Raw genomic sequence first — 23,398 nt, 5'->3', positions numbered from 1 at the left:
TCCATTAAACTCGTCAACCACCGGCAGGACGTTGCAGGCGCTCACAGACTAGGGCGCGATTTGGCGCGATCGTCGGGCTTGGGGGTACCAGTGGCCAAGACGCTGCAAAACGCTGTGCAGTTTTGTCCCATAGGCGTGACAGAAACCAATGATCGTGTGTTCGAATCCTTGTTCACCCTCCTTGTTTTAAGATTTGGTAGCATCACACCCAAGCTTCTGATACCTGCATCCCTTTCGCTCACGATGGCACGATATTACTGAAGGTTATTCAGAACTTAAACAGTTCACTCAGGCGGAGAGGAGAAATAGCAACTTCCTAAGATGCCATGGTGCAGAACTCAATGTCAATCTGAACTCACTTTTGACTTTTATGTCATGGGGGCAAGGCAGGGATGGAAATTATCACAAGCCCGCTAGCCCGAGCCAGTTTCACAAATGTATAAAGGTAGAATTTCGAACACTTAGTAGATGTTCCTGTAGGCTATCCCCTGGACTTCCTAGATTAACTTTCGCAGCGAATAGCTGCAAAATTGCTGATGCGGCGTTAAGCAATGTTCGCTCACTCGCTCCTAAATTAATTTATTTTCCTGCAAGATGGTCTGTACCAGTCGGCGACAGATCTAGATCGTCTGCTTTTGATCTCTGATAGGTTCCCCTGGCTATTTTCGACTCGCGCGTGGATTCCAGGTTGGTACGGACCTCAGATATAGTGGCGGAAGTGGTCCTTGCTGGTGCTATCAACCATTTGTTTGCCTGTCCCAGACTCCCATTATTACCTGGATCATTGTAAGTAGACGGGTACAGATGATTTGAAATTCCTCATAATATCTGGATATGCCATGTTTATTCAAAACGATGTTATTACAATCAGGATTATCTTTTATAAAACGTTCTGTACAAACTAATGATAGCTGCTTCGATACAAAGCATACAAGGTGCATGCTAAATTATGGAAACGTGTACTATGGGTCAGTGTCCTAAATACTGAAGACACCCGTCTGTAAGTTGACAAGACATAATAGTGATCGACGACATTGTTTTTTCTAGGGGTATATAGATAATTGAGCTTACAAATATAAGTATACATAGGTAGAAAGTGTTACCTTGGTGACCACACTTTATTTTTGTCTCAGTGCATTGACACCAGTTAACCTCTATCGTGTGTTTCTCATGGTTGTGTTTCTTCCAGAAGCGCCACACAAGATTTCAATAAAACCCATTAGTGAATTTGTAGGTTTAGAAAATTGGGTTTTCAGGAGCAGCTGATAAAAGTATCACCGGTAAGGGCATACAGATAGCAATTTACGTGTTTCATGTTTCTACTTCATATTAAGGTATAGTACTACACTGTAAGGTGGGTCACGTGGTCGTAGCATAAGTTGTGATGGCACGTTATGACTCTTGCACATGTTTCAGTTGTGAAACCCAGTTCTTTAAGGCCTGAAAAAAAGAACGACATCACATAGACACGTTTTTGTTTACATAAGAGTCTGTCATATTAGCACTAACAGGATTGCATATTTCTAACAATTCGTCAGGCTCGCTGACTTGGTTGATGTATGTCATCGTATCCCAATATTGCGTATATCGATACTCATGATTGGTCCAGACTCGATTATTTACAGATCGCCGTCATATAGCTGGAGCACGGCGTTATACAACAAACACACAAACAAACAATCCCAAATCGCAATACACTACTTTTGTTGAGCACAGGAAAAGGTATATATTAACGGATGGTGTAATGTATTACTATTAAATATTACCTTTAGCATGGATTTGATGCCAAGAGTGTCTAAGAATGAGTGAGTCGTTCCATATACTAAAAGGAACAGTCCTTTTTTTCGTATCTTACCAGTATTCCGTCGTAAACGGGAGTACAGAAGTCTTTGACGAAGGTTTCTTCTGGTAGAGGTGCATCTAACCCCAGCTTTCTGCTGTTGGCGAGGGCGTCTGTGCCGTCGAAGTTGACGTAGCATAACCTGGTCGTCAGTTCCTTCAGCGGGCGGAGATAGGCGGGACCACTCGCCATCAGCTGCAAAATAGTGTTTCCCCACATGCAACGGTTTCTGATTGTTGGGTCCGTTGTACAAAGCGATCTTAGTGCTGAGGTGATCGTAACTCCCATACTTTAGCATAGACTTACGACATTCGTAGCGCTTAGGTTGTTTCGTATAATTGTACCCTGATATTCAAAACGACAGAATGCAAGTCTTGTGATGATAATGACCTGCAAAATTAACGCAACTAAATAGTAACTACTTTGATGCGGATGGGAAGACATCATTAGGTCACTACGATGAAAAAAAGAATTCACAAGTAAGAACATCTAATCAGATATCTGTCCTTGAGTAATGTGTTCACGCTATTCAATCTCACAAAATAGGTGTTCATGCTGCCAAAGACATTCTATGGCACACAATAGGTCAGTTATACAATTAAACAGTTTCTACAGAAACGATTGTTGCTAGAACATAAGTGCATTCTATGTACACTTTACCGTGACAACTGTTTTATATCTATTTATTAATTCAGAAAACTGTACAATGTTTCCGTGTTCTTATTGGAGTAAACTGGACTAATTGAGAGACAGCTTTGTTTGACTGGCCGCCTCCGTGGTCAAGTGGTAGAGCGTCCACCTGGAGAGCGGAAGGTCCGGGGTTCGATCCCTGTTTTACACTATGTAAACATACAGTTAGTTTGTTTTTTGTTTAACGCCGCACTCAGCAATATTCCAGCTACATAACGGCGGTCTGTAAATAATCAAGTCTGGACCAGACAATCCAGTAATTGACATCTTCACGGGTCATGTGAGAATACATCAATTCTGTTTTACAGGAAAAATATGTGTATGAAACGCAGGCGCAACACGCACGCACGCACGCACGCACACACACACACACACGTGCACTGACCGCCACGGATGCTTCTTTCAACAGCGCATCACACATCTCCTGACACGTGGTGATACCACGCAATGTCAAGGCTGGTCTAATGACCTCAAAGTCAGGAAACACGTAGTACCCAGCTGTCGGCGTCACCATCTTCACCCCAACTGACCTCAGCTCCCTACAGCATAGAAATGGTCAGACACACGGATGACATAAACCTGTAAGTCTGCCAAGCTTCTCTACTCTATTCCTGAACAAGTATTACCACTGCAGTGCTTCAAATGATTATTTTATGAATGCAACCAGCATCTAACACTGTCCACAACTAAACCAACTGATGCGTTATGTTTTTTATTTAACGCTACAGTCACCAATGTTCCAGATACGGCAGCCTGTAAAAGTCTGAACTGGATCACCAAGCTACAAAGCCGATCCATTTCATCACCTCTTACGACAAGCATAGGATACTTAGGACCTATCCTAACTGTCTACCCGTGAAGATCCGGATAAGTAGAGGTCTTCAGCAACCCATGCATGCTTGCCGTAAATAGACTGTGCTTGTCGTAAAAGGCGACAAACGGGATCAGGTGGTCAGGCTCACTGACTTGGTTGATGCATGTCATCGTATCCCAATTGCGTGGATCGATGCTCATGATGTCAATCACTTGTTTTTCTGGTCCAGAGTCGATTATTTACAGACCTACCGTCATACTAGCTGGAATACTGCTGAGTGCGGCATTACACACCAAACTAATAAACAAACCTTACTGCCACTGGTGCATAAAGAAGGGTCAGATGGTGAAGAGATTAGATCAGTTTTACAATATACTAGATATGAGCGTTTGTGTAATCGAGATGGTCCGGAGCAAGTCGATTTACTGGGGTAGTTAACATATGTTTGTCTTGTGTGAATGGTTCCGAAGCCATGTTCAAGTGGCATTGGTCTAGGTATATATACAGAATTAACACATGTTCAAGCGTGAATGTTCTTGATAGTAAAACATAATCCTGAAGCCATGTTCTAGTGTGAATGGTCAATGTAAACATAATCCTTAAGTCAATAAATAGCGGTCATTGTGAAGCTTGTCTATGCACGCACCTGCAACAGAATGAGGACACGGCTGCCATGATCCGTGAGGTGTGACGGATGTACTCGTCACAGGACGCCAGGTCACCAAACATCTGAAACCAACGCCTGTTATATGCTTATTCCGTTAGTTAGCGTGTATCCTTCATTATCCCAAACCTTACGCTTCAATGTTGGATCAGAGGTAAAAACCAAATGGATATTTTCATCCCCCCAAAAGTGACATTCCCGGTTTCAAAGGTCACCACGATACGACTGCCCTATGTATTTGGTCAGTTTTATGGAAATACCCTAAACATATTTGTGCTGCAAGCAAGGTCTCAGAGACGAAACGGTGCAACGATTAGTTAAATATGCTACTGTTCCGTCATAAAGTGTCATGAAGAAGTATCAATGGTTTCAACAACCGTCAACGCATGTATCGATGGTCAAACGTACAAAGTTTGCCTGAATTTAACGCTGGTGTTCATGAATTAAGTCCACCTTTAGCGACACCTATGTGATATGACTGAAGCAACGTCATCCCCACTCCACCAGTCACTCACTTTTGAAGCAGCAAACTGCATTGGCGCTGGTGCACAGGAATAGGTGTGGCTTGCTTCGCTCTTGACAGCAGTCAACAGGGACGAGAGCTCAGATGGGTAAATGTGATAACCAATCTGGGAAGAAAAAGAATACATTCTGTCTTTATAACGAACATGCAACTGATGATGTCCCTCAATTTCGAACAACAATAAATAGCCTTATATGGTAAAAATGATGCAATGTGATTCATTGCTTAAAATGAAAGATAAACTCTAAGATGCATCATGCAACTATCGAAAAAGACCGATATATGGTCACAGCGGTAGAAACTAACAGTTTTAGTCCATGAGTCTTTACAATGATAACATAAAGCAAAACCCTTAAAAATGCAAATTTCTACTGGTCCTTATAATACCCTAATTATTGGGCAGTTAGGCAAGGACTACAGGACTAGTGCCAATTCCTAATGCTGTGGTCATATACTTTGGTTCAGTGTGTACTATGCACACTATGCATAGGTGGACCATCTTGTCTCAAACATTACAGTTGCTGAATATTTGTTTTATTCTTAATCTGAAAAAACGCAAACAGTCTTACCCTCCAGCCCCCAGCACTGGCCCACTTGGACAGCCCGCTACTGATGACTGTTCCCTCTGGGTAGTGCTGAAACACGGCAATATGGGATGTACACGCGGTTATATATGGCATACCCCAGAACAAGATGTCGTATACAACCCGGCTGTATAAAGCAGGGGCATGTGTATATACCAGGGACATATGTGGCATTCACAATTGTTCCATGTTGTGAAGACCAGGGACATATGTTGTATAAATCCGGTTATAAATAGTATATAGCAGGGACATAAGTGGTATTCACCACTCTTACATGTCAGTATATACCAGGGACACATGTGGTATAAACCCCGGTTATATGTAGTACATACGAGGGACAAACATGGTAGCCATCCGAGTTATATGCATCTCCCCTAGGCGAGGGAATTAACTGACTGTAAAACTTTTAGTGTCGGTTAACTCCCTTGCCTTGGGAAGGTGAGTTATATGTAATTATAAGTATATACCAGGGACATATGTGGTATAATCATGTTTCTGCAGCAAAACTACAAGAACTACTGATATGTTTTAATATTTCTGATCGCGACGTAAACGGGCATTCACTCACTCACTCATAGATTCAACCTTTGTCATGTTGAAGGAGACATATACACAGTGAAGCCTCTTTAATCTTGACAAACCGTTCCCAATGACATCATCCGGATTAATGAGATGAGGTCAGATGAAATGGGGTTTTACTTTGCGGTCAAGATTATTGACTTATACAGCAGCGTGGATGCACGTGAGAGTGGCTGCTTGTACGAGTCTAGTCCGTACTTCTGCCGGTTTAATAGTGCTTGCCCACTGACATACCATGTACCTATTTAGAATGGATACATCACTCAGACACAGTATAGTGACTCCGAGCCGACCAGTCCTTGTTTTAGCCTCTTAACGCCGAGCGCCAGGCAGGGTAACATCAAGTACCATCGTTAAACGTCTTGTGTATGACGCAGCCAGGGGATCGAACCGCCGACCTTCCGCTCTCCGGGCAGTCACTATCACTAGACCACGGAGGCTGTCATAAAGTAATGAATGAATTCTCTTCAATAAGAATAAGAATAGTATGGCTATTCGCCTACTGCCGATGCAATATGTCTTGTGGTGTAATTTCGTTTGTCTTCCATTCCGTTACCGGTCCAACAATTATATGCACCCGATTCATAATTTTTTTCTGTAACCACGTGCTGTCCGTGTGCGTGTGTTGACAAACTGCCATGTCTTGCCGATGATGACGAAATAACTAACTGCTATTAAATTGTCTTGAATGACCACGGAGACTTCTTCGTCTTCTTTCCAGAGGCGATCCGGATTAATAAACCACAGGTGGGAAGCACAGGTTGGAGGTAATATCACCGGTACATTTGTATTTCCTTGTTTGTCTAATGCGGCACTCAGCAATATTCCAGCTCTATGATGGCGGTCTGGACCAGACAGTCCAGAGCTTGATGCCATGAGCATCGATCTACGCAATTGGGATACGATGACATGCATCAAAATTCAACCAAGTCAGTGACCCTGACCACCCTGTGTTAGTCACCTGTGTACATGTTAAAACTTTCTTATCAGTAATTGACTGACGTAAAGAGTTAGTGAGTGAGTTGGGTTTAACGCCGCTTTTAACAGTATTCCAGTTATATCGCGGCGTGTCAGCTTTATGTGGGAGGAAAGCCCGACGTAATGCAGGTCTCCGACGTTTACCACTTCGGCGAAACCCACGAGCATGGGTATGGTGCTGACAAACCTAGAAACATAATCGGGGCGGGATTCGAGCCCACAATCATAGGTTTCTAGCGTGCCCAAGGGACGCAACTCTGCACAGCGAATCGCAGTATGAGGTTTGCTTGGCGGAGTTGCGAACCAAAGGCTTGCCGAAAACCTATGATCGTGAATTTGAAAGTCAGATTCGCCGTGACAGCTCCAAGACTGTCAGCACCATATTTGTGCTCGTGGGTTCACGTCTAAGACCAGCCAAAGCAGTTAAACGAAACTCATTCTCCGCACGTAGTGTTACAATGCTGTTTTTACCCAGATTTGAAGTCATCTCGATACTGAACACCATTCGTTGCGGTGTACTGTATCAAAGCTTCAAACTGTAAGAACAAAGGTCCATCGTATTATGTTGGTACACAATTCATCACCAGACGGATGTTGTGCTCATTGTGACCATTTGGTATATAAATACATGTGTGTTAAGCTTGATGGGTTTTTTTTCTATCAGAAAGCACTAGACTGCCGACCTCTCAATTACTTGCACACAGTCATTACACACATCATCAAAAAGACGAGATGCAGTATGTCCACACCATTAGTGGAACACGAGGGACGTATTACCTCATCAACCGACTTATTTGACACACCAAATGCTAATGTTAAGAATGCATGCATGCATTTTCTGGTGTATAAAGTATATTAACACCTTCTGAATAGTATGTCACATGATGCACGAACGTACCTTTGCAAGTGTCACATGACTTTGGGTGTAGTGAAGTCTCGCATAGATCTCGTCACTCAGAACAATCACGTTGTTCTTTCGGAAAGCCTTACTGTAATAAAACAAATGTACTTTAGGAGCACCCAGACACGCATTTCAAAGCAATAGAAATCAGAGGTCCATTAACATGAACCAACAGTAAGATATGAATTAGACAGCACAGGCTCATATTAAACAAAACTGAGGCATGAAATTGTATAATCCCGAGTTGTTGGGAAAAGGTTCAACTGACTTATCTACTTCTCACTATTACGCTAGAGACCGCCTCCGTGGTATAGTGAATAGAGCATCTGCGGAAGGTCGATGGTTCGATCCCCGGCCATGTCTTACCACAAGATTGACGGTGGTACCTTTTGTACCCCGCCCGGCCCTCGGCACTGTAAGGTGGGAAAACAGGGACTGGTCGGCTCAGAGTTAGCATACTGTGTCTGAGTGGGGTTAACATTGCGGTATGGTATGTCAGTATGCTAGCACTATAGTACAAGCAGAGAGACAGACAGACAGTTAGACACACACACACACACACACACACACACACACACACACACACACACACACACACACACACACACACACACACACACACACACACACACACACACACACACACACAGGCTTTCCTATCGTCTAAGACTTTATGCCTACTGATTGGATAGCAGATTACCTCAACGCAACCAGTTGGGCATCCCCGTAGCTGGTTCCGGCTGAAAGAACAGGCTGTTTTAATACAAACAAGACGCACGTCATCGTGACGTCATGATGAAGGCATTGATTGTACGTTCATACTTACAGGCGTAAATATACACAAAGAAAAAGGTTAAGCACACCCTAATATATTTCATTATTGTTCGGTTCCATGTTTGTAACAGTCATGAAAGATAAACTTACGGGAAGAATTGTTTTCTCGAGATGATATAATCAGTCATGCGTGACGAAAGCTCACGTGCCATGCATGGTATGCCCGTGCAGCAAGCCACACTCGAGTATCTCTAAAAGCAGTATATCCAAACGTTAAAAATACTTTCTTAAATTCAGTTTTAAACAGTTTTTCCATGACATTGTGTGACCATGGCACGAAGGCGATTATCAAACGCCACAAGATGGCAAATAATCGGCATGCATAACGCAGGAATGTCTTGTAATGCCACTGGTCTGAATTTGGGGTATCACCACACTGTCGTAAGCCGTTGAGTCGAGAAACATGCTCAGGGCGGTGATGTACAGGACCGTCCAGGAACCGGAAGACCTCCTGTGACGACACATCGCGAAGACAGGGACGTCCTTCGTCTCATACGCCGAGGACCCTTTTTAAGAATCGTCGTTTCAGAACCAGAACCGTCAGGAACCGGCTAAAAGTAGCAGGACTGAGGGCTAGACGAGTCATAAAGCTTCCCTTGTTGAGAGATCACCACAAAGCTGCTCGTTTTGCATAGTGTATTGCGCGACAGAATTGGAATCTGAGGACATGGAGACGGACCCACTGGTCAGACGAAAGTCACCTGCTGCTCCACGACACTGATGGAAGAACGGGAGTTTGGAGGCACCGGAACACGGCCTAAACCCAAAGGAAACCGGCTGTTGTATACGGCGGGGGCTCGGTAATGGTTTGGAGGTGTATCTCTCATGATTGCAGTTGGATTTGGTCACCATAAGAGGCAACTTAACAGGGGCTCAGTACATCCGGGACGTTTTGAGGCCAGTCGTCGTTCCTCATTTTGACAACCACCTTCTTGCTACTCGACCTCAGTACATGACCTCAGACAATGCCAGGCCTCATCGTTCACATGCAGTCGTGGATTATATGAGGGTCAATCCAATAACGACCCTACCCTGGCCAGCAATGAGCCCAGATTTGAACCCCCTTGAACATGTTCGGGATATTCAGGGGAGGCGCATACAGGCACGAGATCCACCTGTACAAGATTTACGCCAATTGGAAGCAGCATTACATCAGGAGTGATTGTTGTTGACCCATCAACAAATCCAACGTCTGACTGGAGGCATGAGACGTAGGGTGAAATGCGTCATCCGGGCACGTGGCGGTTACACCCGCCACTGATCTGTTTCACGTGTCATGTCAAGTAGAGACTTTAAGGAACATTTTATATGAAACATCAAACGTAACTCGTTTACGTAATCAAGCGCAACTCACCATTATCTTCTTTATTTGTTGTCAAAAGTTTGTTCAAACAGATGACATAGGTATCGCGCAGCTCCTGTGGTCAGTCATCCCATGCCATGATTTTTGCCATTTGTCTTTGTTCAGAAGTAGGGGTGTGCTAAACTTTTTTTCTTTGTGTATACTATGCGTAAACAGTTATACATTTGGGACGGTATTCATAATAGAACTTAAGTCTGAAAAAAACCCTTAAGTCTTGAAAAAAACTAAGTTTTTCACCTTTTCTGACTTAAGTTTTAAGATTTGACTTAGGTCATATTCATGAGGCGACTTAGGCTTAAGTTTGACATGACATACGCGTGTACGCATGCATAATCCAATGGTGATAATGTTATTTGTTTTCCGGTCACTGAAAGCACGATTTAGCAGCAGCGATGTGTTTACGTGTATCTGTCATGTGCAACATGCAACAGTTAAAGGTTTCTCACATATATATAAATACATTTTCAGTTCACTTTCAGGGAATAGTTGTGTTACTAGTTTATCTTGTATTCATCTATTCTTGATCCGTCAGGTGTAAAGATTAATATCCCACAGGCGGATCCAGAGGGGGCTGGGTGGTCTTTTGGTAACAAAATGTAGTATGTTGTAGACTGTAAAATTATCTGAGAGGATTTTGATATTTTGGACTCCTCCCTTTTAAAAATGCTGGATCCGCCCTTGAGTATACTATTGTGGCAACTCATCAAGCCATCAACTGACCATTCGAATCATTTCACTTACTGGGATTGTCTGGATTGGTCAGAATCAGAAGCTTGTTTCCGGTCACGTGGTTTGACTCAATTGCCTGCCAAATAAAAACTAGACTTTTATCACGATACAGTCGTGACCAACTCATGTTATTCTGGGACAAGCCGAATAGCGACTCGTGCCCCTCTCGTGGCCATTTTTACGACCGGGTTCTGTCTAAGCGCAAACGGGCATACCTAAAACAAATGTCAACTCGTTGCGTAATGGTTCACATATTTTCCCCATATATTATATATATTTCAGATGCAATTTAAAGCACATCGGGACGTGCGGAATCATACAGTATGATTGAACATATTTAACTGTGTCTGTGGTATATTTTTAGATGCATGACATATGTGAATTAAAAAAAAGTGGCTTATAAAAAGGTTCCACTACAATTTCATAATTCTGTTAATGTATGCCTTTGTTCTTATGTCCTGTTGACAAACATCGGGGTATAGTAATTAAGGGTAGTTTAAACATCTCAATTATTATAATCGTATAATTTGACACCAAGTCAATAGAGGGGGCGGTTCGGGGGTTGATCTTCTCCTCCCACCCCCATTTTTACATATGATGACAAATTGTATGTGCAATGCCTACCTTATTAACATGATTTGGTTGTTAAAGTATAATTAACAATGGTTTACAAATAATGTTTGTGATGGTAATATATTTGATGATATTTTGGGTATCACATGCGATATTATATGCATCATCTCAATATGTACCTTACAACAGGTGACGTGCATATGATCATGACGTCTCAATGAACATGGGGGTCGAAATTCCGGGGACTATTTTCAAGTGTATACTTTCTTTTGCGCGGTAGTTTATTTATCGTCGCTACACCTACCTAGATACACATTGGTATGAATATTACAGCACGCAAAAGGCGCAAGTTTGAGCTCACCTGCTCTAGCAACTCGGGTGTCAGTTGCCAGTTGTTATCAGATGAGGTGGATATTATAACTGGTTTTCTCCCTGCCAAGACCGCCTGCGGTTCATACGTCGGCCACGACGGTGCCAACAGCAGCACGGCTGTCCACAGACATGGCTATATATCAGACAACGTCCATAAACATGCCCTGCTCTTCATAACAAAACGTGTATTCCTTGAACAATATGATTATCACTGGGTAAGCTTTCTTAATAACAAAACAGATAATTTTGAATGATACCCCCCACCCCATTATACAGAACAAACCTCCAATTCCAAGACCCCATTTCCCTTAAGCTTGCCCCGCCTGGGGATAATTATACAGAACAAGCCCCCGTGCTCAATGCTTGTCTCGCCGGAGGACAATTATACAGAACAAACCCCCAGTGCCCCATGCTTGCCTCGCCTGAGGACATTTAGATAGAACAAGCCCCCAGTGCCCCATGCTTGCCTCGCCTGAGGACATTTAGATAGAACAAGCCCCCAGTGCCCCATGCTTGCCTCGCCTGAGGACATTTAGATAGAACAAGCCCCCAGTGCCCCATGCTTGCCTCGCCTGAGGACATTTAGATAGAACAAGCCCCCAGTGCCCCATGCTTGCCTCGCCTGAGGACATTTAGATAGAACAAGCCCCCAGTGCCCCATGCTTGCCTCGCCTGAGGACATTTAGATAGAACAAGCCCCCAGTGCCCCATGCTTGCCTCGCCTGAGGACAAATAGATAGAACAAGCCCCCAGTGCCCCATGCTTGCCTCGCCTGGGAGTACTCCGCATGTCATCAGAAGGGCATTCCAGAGCAGAATGTATCTCTTGAACCTATGATTGTTTTAAGAGCTGAGTTAAGGAACCCCGATGGCTTGCAGTGTACTCACTCCCATTGAAGATATTTAGGAGGAGGTAGATGAGCTCTTTGCTGCCAGGGCCAACAATGACGTTGTTTGGGTCGAGGCTGCCGAGGGAGTCATATCTTGCATGGAAGTTACAGATGCCTTGTCGTAATTCCGGGATACCTGGCAACAAAGAATAGAGAAAATGCAACAAATTCATTAGCATCAATGAATGACTGTATTCACTCAGGATAGCGTCAGTTCCAAAAGGCTCAATGGTTAGTCCGTTTGCGTCCAAACCGGAGACTACCCACCAGGTTTAACTTTGTGAAACTAACTCGTGTTGATCCAAGCTGCTGTCCAGGACCTGTTGCTTTTAACAACCTCAGAAATTGGCACTAGTCCCGAAGTCCTTACCAATCTGCCCAGTAGTTAAGGTATCATAAGGACTAGTACAAATTTGCCATTTTTAAGGGTTTTGCTATATGTAATCATTATAAGGACTAGTGGACTAAAAATGTTAGTTTCTACGGTGTAACCCTGTTTAATAGACCATCTGTGAACATCGTTTTCGACCTCCTCAAGGCCGAGATAGAGAAGCATTCCTTTCAGCCAGATTCAATCTGGAATGTGGATGAAAGTGGTATTATCATATCCATCGTCTACGGAACATTTTGGCACAACAGAGCGAAAAACAAGTGAGAAAGGTCACGAGTGGTGAAACGGGAAGAACTGTGACTGTAAACTGTTGCATGAATTCATCTGGCACCTACATACCTCCTATGCTTATATTCCCAAGAAAGAGCATGCCGCCTGCTTTAATGAAGGAAGCACCATCTATGTACAGCAAAGAAGCTCACAAGTGGATGATTATGAACCCAGGCAGTAGAGATTCATTCTCTGACATGGCACAGCTGTTTGGCGTTGCCTACATGGTGACGGCAACACTGCTGAAAGCAACCAATGACTTCTGGGATATGACCCTTTAACCCGGATGTTTTCACGGATGACGATTTTGCAGGCTCCACTGTTACGGATGAACTCAAGCCTAAAACACAACTTGCCAAAACAGCCTTGCCTCAAGGCAATATTGAGTCAGTACTAGGGCAACATCCGATGCCATATTGCCACCAGGCAAGCCAGATTCAGAGCCTGGAACATCCGATGGAGTATTGCTACCAGATAAACCAGACTCAGAACCTAGAACATCCGATGCAGTATTGCCACCAGATGAACAGGGTTACATGTATCAACTCTTTCAGAACTGACTGCAGGTCCTTTAGGCGAACCCCAACCAGATGTTAGAAGACAGATTGAAGCTTTCACCACTGCCAGTGAAATGCAAGGGCCTACGGAGCCGAAAGTGAAAAGCTGACTCTTCTATGGTAGTTATATCCTTTCAAGAAAATGATGGAGGCGAAAGGACAGAAGACATAAAAGAAAACATGTAGCAAGGCAAACCAAAAGATTGCAGATGAAGGGGCATTCACAAGGTACAACTAATTGTATACAATTTGTTGCATGCAACACATTGCACTGTGTGAACAGGCAAGTCGGTCCAACTTTTGACGTATGCAACATTTTTTTGAGTACTAATTCAAAAGAGAACTAACCGTTCATGCCTCCCTCGTTCCTTACTATTATCCAAATCATCCTTACAGTGTTCCCTACCACACTTTTCTGTCACAAAAATCACCCGACGAATTATTAAATTCCATATCATTCATGCATACTCGGGAGTTTGGCGGCTGACGTCTGACGCCTGGAGCCGTTTTTAGTTTGCGCCATATCGGCTCATTCCTCACCACTCGGTATCTTATAGATTACTGAATGGGACGAGTGTGGCAAATGGCATCGAGATCATCCGTAAGTGTCCGTAGACTAAAGTCATGAGACACCATGCCTACCCGTTGTGACAAGTAGTCTCACTACTAGCAGCATTTGTGTATGACGTCATTTGTATAACGTCATGCGGATCAACCCCAACAACATAACCTTCAAAGCACAGGAAGTTACCTTCATTGGACATCGTCTTACATCCAATGGTCTAGAGCCTGTCCTAGGAAAGACCAAAGCTGATCTCGATATGCCGAAACCAACAGATGTACAAGGTGTACTTCGCTTCGTTGGATTCGTGAACTATCTAAGCAAGTTCCTCCCACATCTAAGCAGTGCCTGTGAACCGCTAAGGCAGCTGACTCTGAAGGATGTTGAGTGGCATTGGGAACAGATTCATGATGACGCCGTCAATGATATCAAGAGGCTTTTAAGCAAGCACCCTGTGCTCAAGTTCTTCGACACACAGAGTCAGGTCATGATTCAGTGTGATGCATCAATGTCAGGTTTGGCAGCAGCTCTTCTCCAAGATGGTCAACCTGTGGTCTATGCTAGTAGGGCATTGACAGACGCCGAAACCAGGTATGCCCAAATCGAGAAGGAATTGGTGGCAGTTGTATATGGGCTGGAAAAGTTCCACCAATACACATACGGAAGGCCAGTTGACGTTCATTCTGACCACAAGCCACTTGAGACTATAGTTAGGAAGCCACTACACAGTGCACCCAAGCGTCTGCAGAGAATGTTGCTAAGACTGCAGCGCTACGGCATACAGCTCGCCTACAGGCCTGGAAAACAGATGCAGTTAGCCGACACATTAAGCAGAGCACCACTGCCTGAACTTGCAGATACAGGAATGGACCAGGAATTCATCAACATGATAGACTACGTCCCAATTGCTAAACCAAGAATGGAAGAGATATGGGAGAAAGTCAAGTACGATACAGACCTACAAGTGTATGACATCATTTGGAAGGGCTGGCCGGATCAGTTGAAAGATGTTCCCGACGCTGCAAGACCATACTTCCTCTGTCGAGATGAGTTGACTGTACAAGATGGAATTATCTACCGAGGTCAAAGAGTCTTGTTAGTGCAAATTCATTCTTCACACATTGGAGCAGAAGGATGTCTCCGACGTGCAAGGGAATGTATTTACTGGCCTGGGATGAATGGGGCAGTCAAAGATTATGTCGCAAAATGTGACATCTGCCGTGGAAGTGACGGGCAACAAGCTAAGGAACCGTTGTTGTCACACGCAGACTTGTTCGTTCTAGATGGCAACAACGATCTCATCACTGTAGATAACTTCTCAAACTATTGGGAAATTGATTACCTTACAGATACCAGGTCAGCCATAGTAGTGAACAAGCTAAAGGGACAGTACGCACGACATGGTATACCAGACACTTGCATATCTGACAACGGTCCACAGTTCTCAGCAGAGAAATTCAAGAAATCTGTTCATGACCCGGGAATTTAATCATGTAACATCATCTCCAGCATACCCTCAGAGCAACGGAAAGGCAGAACAGGCAGTGAAAACTGCAAAACAATTACTGAAGAAAGCCAAACAGGCCAAGAGTGACCCTTACTTGGCCATACTGAACTTTCGCAACACACCAACACAGGGTCTCGACTCGAGTCCTGCTCAAAGGCTCACGAGCAGGCGAACACGAACATTGTAACCTATCTCTGAAAATCTGCTGATTCCGGAGACTGTTTCAGGAACTACTGAAAAGATGAGAAACCTCAAGTACAAGGCAGCTCAAAACTACAACCAGTGTACGAAACAGCTTCCTTTTCTTCAGAGAGGTGATAGCGTGAGAATCTCACCCAAAACAATTGGTGACAAACTGTGGCGGAAAGCAGAAGTCTTGGGACCCATCAAAGACAGACCCCGTTCCTACGAGGTTATTACAGAGGACAATCAGATCCTGACACGAAATCGCAGACATCTGAGAAAAACATCTGAATCACCAAGTCATGAAACACTCGAGGTAACGAGGAAATCTCCAAAGCTGACAGACATCAGCTCACCTGAGACGACAAGTGTAAACGTACCTCCCACAGGTGTTTATCACAGTCCTGCACACACCTGCGAAGTCACAGCCAGAACATGGGTACCAAGCCCATGAACCCCAGCAGCGTGTTACAACACGGTCAGGTAGAGAGATACGCAAACCAGAATATCTCAAGGACGTATCAAGTTAAAGTGTTAAAAATGTTAGCAGTTAAACTTAATTTAAGTGGGTCAACTAACCGACTTTCAGTCTTACGTTGTCCATTCTCAGTTAAAGTTACTGTTTCTCATTGTTATGTTGGACAGACACCAGAGACATGAAGGTGTTCATAATCTTCCCTACTGTGCCATGATGACTCTTGAGCAAGTGAAAGTTAACAACAGTGAAATACAAGAAATGTGATATACAAGGAACAGTTATGCCAAATATTTTGACTTTAACTTATGACTCTAGTCATCCATCAATACTCCCTACATTCCATGCGAACTTTAATTTGTTTACTGAAAGGGAGATGTGACTAGTAGTCTCACTACTAGCAGCATTTGTGTATGACGTCATTTGTATAACGTCATGTATATGACGTCACAACATTGGGTGTGCAGCCATCTTGCCTACTGAGTAAAGTATGTCCACCAAACACTCGATCACTGTTTGTGGTATCTTAATAGAACCCCAAGATTCATGTCTTTGTCTAAGACAGACATGAAGACCTAAACACCCGTGTACGTCACCTATTCACAGTGGACGTAGCTCAGTCGGTTAGCTGTCCGGCTAACAATCCGAAGGTCGCGGGTTCGCGTCCGACGGATTCTCACAAAAACTGGTTGCTTCTCTCTTTGAGACATGTGACCTACGGCAAAGATCGTCCTTACGAGAAGTTGCGGTACTGTATTCTAAAGGTGAGAATACTGCACTCATTCTCGCTAGGTACCATTTTTACGAAACGAGTGGACTTTCACGAGTTCCGTAAAAATGGTATCTAACGAGAATGAGTGTGGTATTGTATTTATTACCTACATTGCACATAAGGCCAAACTGAAACCGGTTGCAAAATCTGGTTGCGCATGTATAACGATATATGCCCAAATATGGGCATATTGACATTTCTATGCATATGCATTAACAACATATGCGCCTGCACTTGTGTTTGAAAACAAAACAGCACCGACGCTCAATTCTAGATCCTTTTGGAAGAATTTCTACAACTTATGGTCATTCAAGCGCCATGTTGTTAGTACGCAGGACACCTAAACGAAAATTTGAAAGTTACATTAGCGCCGCGCTTTTAATATCGGACCAACAGTTGGACACTCGCACTGCCGGGGTCCCGTCTGTGTTATCAAAATGGTTCGGGTTCCTTCATCTATCAGCTGAATTTATATCATGTCCGTACCATTTTGGATGAGGGAAATCAGAGTGTTCGCCAAAGACATTCATGTTAACTGTACAACCCTAAACTGAAGACGTGAAAATCAACAAACTCAAGTCTGTTTGCATGTCAGTGACAGCTTCGAACGATCGAAGGGCAAGGTCACGCTTATTCTTTTACGTTAAATCAGATTGAAAGTTGCGAAAGTGGTCGGGTGCGTCACGCTACCCTAGATCTATTGATCGGTAGTAGTAAATGGATATAGCTCGATTGTTGTTGTTATTATTATTATTATTATTATTATTATCATCATTATTATTATTATATATAATGTCTGTAGAAGCTCAATGCAGAACTTATATAGAATGCAAACCGTGTGACTATCTTTGGTTTAATAAGGTGTTTGTAAATATCTCTCGCTCTCGTGAGATTGCTCCAGTTCTGCCTCGTAGTTGCAAAATGAATGACGTCTCGCGATTTGGTCTTTATCTTTATCTTTACCATCTTTATCTTCACCGCGTGGGTAATAAGTCCCTGAATTCATCATACCATTAACATTCAATTGAAACATTGTCTAAGTCACTAATGAAACGGTCCAAATGAAATCAACCGTAATGTTCAAGTGTGAACGTAAAAAAAACCCCTGTGCTCTGAAACCTACCAGTGGACCGTCTCGTTTGAAAATGTAAACAAATATTAACATTTTCTACTATTCCGAGAGATTCAGTCGTCAATTTGTTGCATACATAAGCTCAGATTATTTCGAATATGCATGGGTCGATAATCGTTGCAAGAATTGAGGAATTAATAATTAGATACTTATGTAGAAAAGTTACCAGAAATCGTTCCACGTGGCGCCATGATTGACGCAAATCACGTACACTGGCGATGGTATTAGTATATGACAACTTCAACATCGTTGTAAATATTTGTTATTTTCATTGAACTGCGGGTGAATTAGTACAAAACATCAGTACATTTCATGAAGTAGTTTACTGTTTCAATCTTCAATTATAATTTGAATATCTCTTCAATGTCCTTTCACCCAGTAAAATAATTCATTGCTGCAAAATGGGTACATGTATGTAGTACTGTTACTGATATTATCTAAAATGCCATAGTATTGTCCAAGGGCGTACGTTTCGGCCCTCGCATGGTAGCTCAGGGTGATGACGGATGACAAAACTCAGGGGTGAAGTTTAAGACGACAGCAGCCTTTTGTTTATTGTTGATGGTTTGGAATAAGCCGAAAGGGTACATGATAATAACGTGACAGAACGCACACCGGGACCAAGTGGCCAATATTCCCGGTTGGGAGAACCGTTCTGTCACTTACCGGAGTCGATCTTCTGGCTGTCTCCAGGCTGTCTCCTTGACTGACCATGTCCGTCGGGTTTTGTAGAGCGAGGTTTTACGTAACGTGTGGCAAGGTCATTGTCCCACGTGTATGTATATACGTAAGATCCGGCGACGTTAGGAGGTGTTAATTAAAATTTATAGATAGCGCATTATTGAACATAGAAATTGATATTCATCGTGTTATTCTTTCCATAAGATGCTGTGTGAATGTAACAGACTGCAGCATATATACATATTTCCTTTGGAGAATTGTGAAATATTCATTATGGCAAATTTATATAGATAGGTTAAATAAATAAAGGCACTTAAATTCTTTCATTAATAGTTGATGTATACCTGTAGGAAATTCGTCACATTATGTTTTTATTTATGTACACTCATGTTTGGACAACTATTTGTTTTACATTTGGATTTTTTCGTTTAATTGGCGGAACATTGACAGCTAAAGATTGCACCAGGTGCGTGTTTCAAAATAGGGGCCGAGCATTTGAGATTCATGGGTGGAGGCGGGGCATGGTCTCTTTAGGTTTGGATGTGCGTTGGTGGGTGTGGGGTGTGGCTGTGGGGTTGTGGAGCTGTTGTAGTGATAAAGCCAAACATTTTGTTCTTTTAATCGACATTTTCTATACTATCAACAAATATCAGTGGTAATATACTGTTACTCTTTTGTGGTACCGATTTCAACGTTACTTATAAATTGGGATAAAACCTAAAAGTATTTTATTTCAACTGACCAAAGGGCACTTTATAGGTAATTCTTCTATATTATCACAAAATCTGAAATATGTCTTCAGGACATTTTGGATGACAATCATTCAATGTCCCAGAAAAGAAACCGATGTTGTTATCAAAATCGATAGTGTGGGAACTTTGTAGATATACAATACTAGAATGTATTGTCCTGAGCCATAGCAATTGCTCACCACGGACATGACCGATACTGAGTTACAATGTGTTTTTAAGCATTGCGGAGTTATGTCCCTTTTTGTCTTTGTACATGTTGACCGCTCCATCGTGTTTTGACGTCATTGCGGAAACTGTGTTTTCGCCACATAAAACAAGAATGTTTTCGTAGACATAATCGTACAATTTTAATATATCTGCCATGACGTTGTTCGGATATATAGAGGTTATCACGCGAGTGTGTTTCGGGATGGTAAATATCCTGCATTAGGAATAAACATTGTATTTTGCGAGCCTTGGCGAGCTAAATACATAGTGTTTATTCCTAATACAGGATATTTACCATCCCCAAACACACAAGCGTGATAACCTCTTTATCATACAATGTCATTCTTTAATTCTGTGCTTCAAAATCGCTTTCCCTCTCTCAAACACATTACCGAAACACTGCGAGTTTTCCTGGAATGCGCGCATTTATATTTATTACGTCACAGGGTAAGTGATGTGTCAGTCGGACAGTGACAGTAGCCAATATAGTTCCAGCTGAAATCTCTTTCTTATACAATGGCGAAGCAACATATACGCAAAACAAAAATTGTTTTTAATTGCCTTTCGCGGCAATCGATCGGTCAATCTGCTAGAGTAACTGCCCTTTGTCGAAGGGAAGCTACTCTAACCCTAGTCTATGAGACGTCACGGCCACGGTCAGACGTTGTTGACAGTCGGTCTGTCCTGTCATAACGTTAAGAAGTGTAGTCAGATGTACACACAGCGACAAAAGGAAACAAGGTAACAATTCAAACATATTTCGGCCAAATCTAACTATTTTAATTTGTGGAGAAAGGTTCAAGCCGCAGAGGTCTACAAGCACAGATATGGCTACTGATCCCGCTTGGCTAGGCCTCGTGCCCTCGCAAAATTGTGTCGAAATTTATATCTCCAAAGTTGCCAAAACTTATAAAATGCCTTAGCTACGTCACAGTTAGACACTGATTTTCAGTATATTAGGGCGACGCCATGTTTGTTTATAAACTGTGAAAGTAGTCCCTACTTGACCTTTGATATTTGCATCTCTATCCGCATATGACCCCAACGGATATCGTTTTTATCCGTGGGCTTTATCCTGCCGAGAAACCTACCCATTATATGATAAAAGACAGTATCTTTTTCGCACACAGTTTACATAAAGCTCTCACTGTACTTTATCTATGTACATCAAATGTGGCTACTTATTTTAAGTGCATTTTCGTCAGCAAAAGAGAAACTTGAACGACATATAACACTTTGAACCAGTCTTTCATTTTTCCACCATGGGGTTAAAAATTCAGTAATATACAACTTGAATTGAATTGCAAAGTCAGATGTTGACCCAGTATCGCACGACCGCAATCCTCGCACAGCGTTGATTTTTTTTAAACAATTCGTCTGAACATTACTCGGCAACCATACAGATTCCAACGATAACGGAGTGAATGACAAGCTTTTTGTCAGAGATCTTGCGAGACCCGAGTTGTATGCAACTCATCGCCGTATGAATACCGAGTTGTTCAGTTCGAACAAATAATAGGAAACAACGGTGCCGCGTGAATGCCCCTTGAGTCGGGGTATGGCACTGTTTGTACTACAACGAGTTGTAAAAAGAGCCACCTACTGAGGACTGGCTTCGGTGCATTAGGATGTAAGTGTAGGCGATGGTTTCATGCAGAGTGTAGAGATGAGAACGATATTTGCGATTTCTGTCTTTGAAGTATATATGCCTTTCTAAACCTAAATTCTTACGAACACGTCTAGACAAGATAAATGTCGTCTCTCTCAGTTTATGTTTTCATTTGTATTGTATTTTTAAAACTAACATCTTTTACATTTGGATATGCCTATGAGCAGTTAACTGAGTAGACACTTTGATAGGAAAGTGTTTGTTTGCAACATCCCTGTTACAGTCAGTTATTATTTAGGCCCTAGTTTGGGAGTTACGTTTTTTCATTCTTGTGAACTGACTGAATTTAATGTCATTAATTTTATATCCAGTTCAGCGTTAGAAATTGGCACTAATCCTGTAGGCCTTGCCAAACTGGCCAAAAGCATCATAAGGATTAGTAGAAATTTGCCATTTTTAAGGGTTTTGCTATATGTTATCATTATAAGGACTAGTGGACTAAATATTTTAGTTTCTACCCCTGCGGTTATTAAAGAAACTGGTAAATATATTATCGTTATACTGTTATTTGTGAAAGTGGGGTAAAAGGCCCACCCTTGGTAATATTTCCCCAACGTAAGGTGCAAAGAGGCCAGTGTTTGTTGAAACACATTTACATAGAACTTACTACAGCTGTGGATGATTTTAATAACATACATGTACCATATGAATGTCAACTGAAAGGCTGTTGCAGTTGTGCTCTGAGTTTAATTATCTTCGGATCGTACGTTTTCGGACATCATTCGTTATCGGACGGCCATGTTTATAGCGATTACACGCGCTATAACGGGAAGTGTAGCCTCACACAGACATTGTAATTACTCAGATGATGGCTTATTAAGATAAGTTGTCTTTTTAAAGTGAATGAGATGTTTTACAATTGTTCATGTGATTAGAGAGAAAACTACGAATTTTTCTTTAGCATCCGAAAACCTATAACACGGCGATATATCTTTGTTTTGAACCACAGCATTTAGACGAATGTGTTAGAGGGTTCACTTTGCCCTGGTCTCCCCTAAAGATGGCAAATTCGTAACTGGCACAGATCGCGAGTGCCTATTACTGACGAAACCAGATTCTTCCTTTTCCATCGTGGGAACGATTGGCACCAGGCTGCATTCAAGAGGTGCATCCCAATGGTAGCAGTTGAACCATTCCCTCAACAACAGCAACATGCAACACTCTTACAGCACATAGCTTATGTAGGCCTACTTCAAATTATGACAAGTGTGACAAGGATTAATACCAACAATCAAATCAAATCTATGTTCCCTACCTTGTACCGGGAGATAAGCGTTTTGACCAGCATTTTCCTTCAGACTGTCAAGTGCAGATTCAATCACAGGGAACGGTGCTTGGCCAAATCCAAAATGATAGACAAATTGGCCATCCTGAATCATTTGACGTATTCTTTCATTGAACATAAGATTCGCGGCTGGAGAGTCACCGAGGTTGGATTTCACTAACGCCATCTTCATGTTTAGTTATACAGCTGGGTTGAAGTGACAGCAAGTTACGTGAAAAGATAGCTCGCTACCGACTGCACAGGAGTCGTCTGCTATTATACTATTTTCTTCTCAACTAGTAATATAGCTGTCGCTCGTGCTCAACGGAACCGAAGGAAAGATCAACTTAGGATGTTAATTTCATAGTCCTAAAATAACCCACACACTGTATTGTATATCAATAAAACCTTGCATGATTTCCATGTTTGCTCTTATTGAAAAGAAAGTCCATTATATCTACTTAAGAACAGTTGACGGAAAGTAGTGGTAGGATTTTCGATGCGCGACAACTCCACAAAGACGCTGTTTGCGCGGGTAGGGTAGAAGAGGGAGTGGAATGAAAAAATGACAGTTCAATTTTTGTAAATAGTTGGTTTCTTTTTATAAAGCTTCGTGTGCATATTGAGTGTGTGCGGCCTGCGT

The 23,398-nt window shown here is 42.5% G+C and overlaps 1 protein-coding gene across 1 annotated transcript; it reads right to left on the bottom strand.

The window, feature by feature from the left end:
- Positions 1 to 868: 868 nt before the first annotated feature.
- Positions 869 to 22,998, bottom strand: LOC139463835 (aspartate aminotransferase-like). Its single transcript, XM_071245205.1, has 12 exons — positions 22,747 to 22,998; positions 12,332 to 12,469; positions 11,434 to 11,561; positions 10,512 to 10,575; positions 8,274 to 8,313; positions 7,571 to 7,661; positions 5,101 to 5,166; positions 4,524 to 4,637; positions 3,991 to 4,073; positions 2,916 to 3,069; positions 1,856 to 2,035; positions 869 to 1,440 (listed from the first exon to the last, which is right to left on the bottom strand). The coding sequence occupies exons 1-12, from the start codon at positions 22,946 to 22,948 to the stop codon at positions 1,393 to 1,395; spliced, it is 1,308 nt and encodes a 435-aa protein (XP_071101306.1). The 5' UTR covers positions 22,949 to 22,998; the 3' UTR covers positions 869 to 1,392.
- Positions 22,999 to 23,398: the final 400 nt, after the last annotated feature.

This window comes from Haliotis cracherodii, unplaced genomic scaffold, assembly GCF_022045235.1.
Source record: "Haliotis cracherodii isolate W230 unplaced genomic scaffold, xgHalCrac1.p SCAF_16, whole genome shotgun sequence".
NCBI classification, from domain to species: domain Eukaryota; kingdom Metazoa; phylum Mollusca; class Gastropoda; order Lepetellida; family Haliotidae; genus Haliotis; species Haliotis cracherodii.
This window is presented reverse-complemented; position numbering and strand designations above follow the sequence as displayed.

What these genes read in the sequence shown, in the direction of transcription:
- LOC139463835 (XM_071245205.1), bottom strand. Translation starts at nt 22,948, where the DNA reads ATGAAGATGGCGTTAGTGAAATCCAACCTCGGTGACTCTCCAGCCGCG. An exon ending in CACCCGAGTTGCTAGAGCAG is followed by an intron (nt 10,576 to 11,433) that starts GTGAGCTCAAAC and finishes TTTATTTGGCAG; the next exon opens with GCAATTGAGTCAAACCACGT. An exon ending in TGCAGTTTGCTGCTTCAAAA is followed by an intron (nt 4,074 to 4,523) that starts GTGAGTGACTGG and finishes CGTTGGTTTCAG; the next exon opens with ATGTTTGGTGACCTGGCGTC.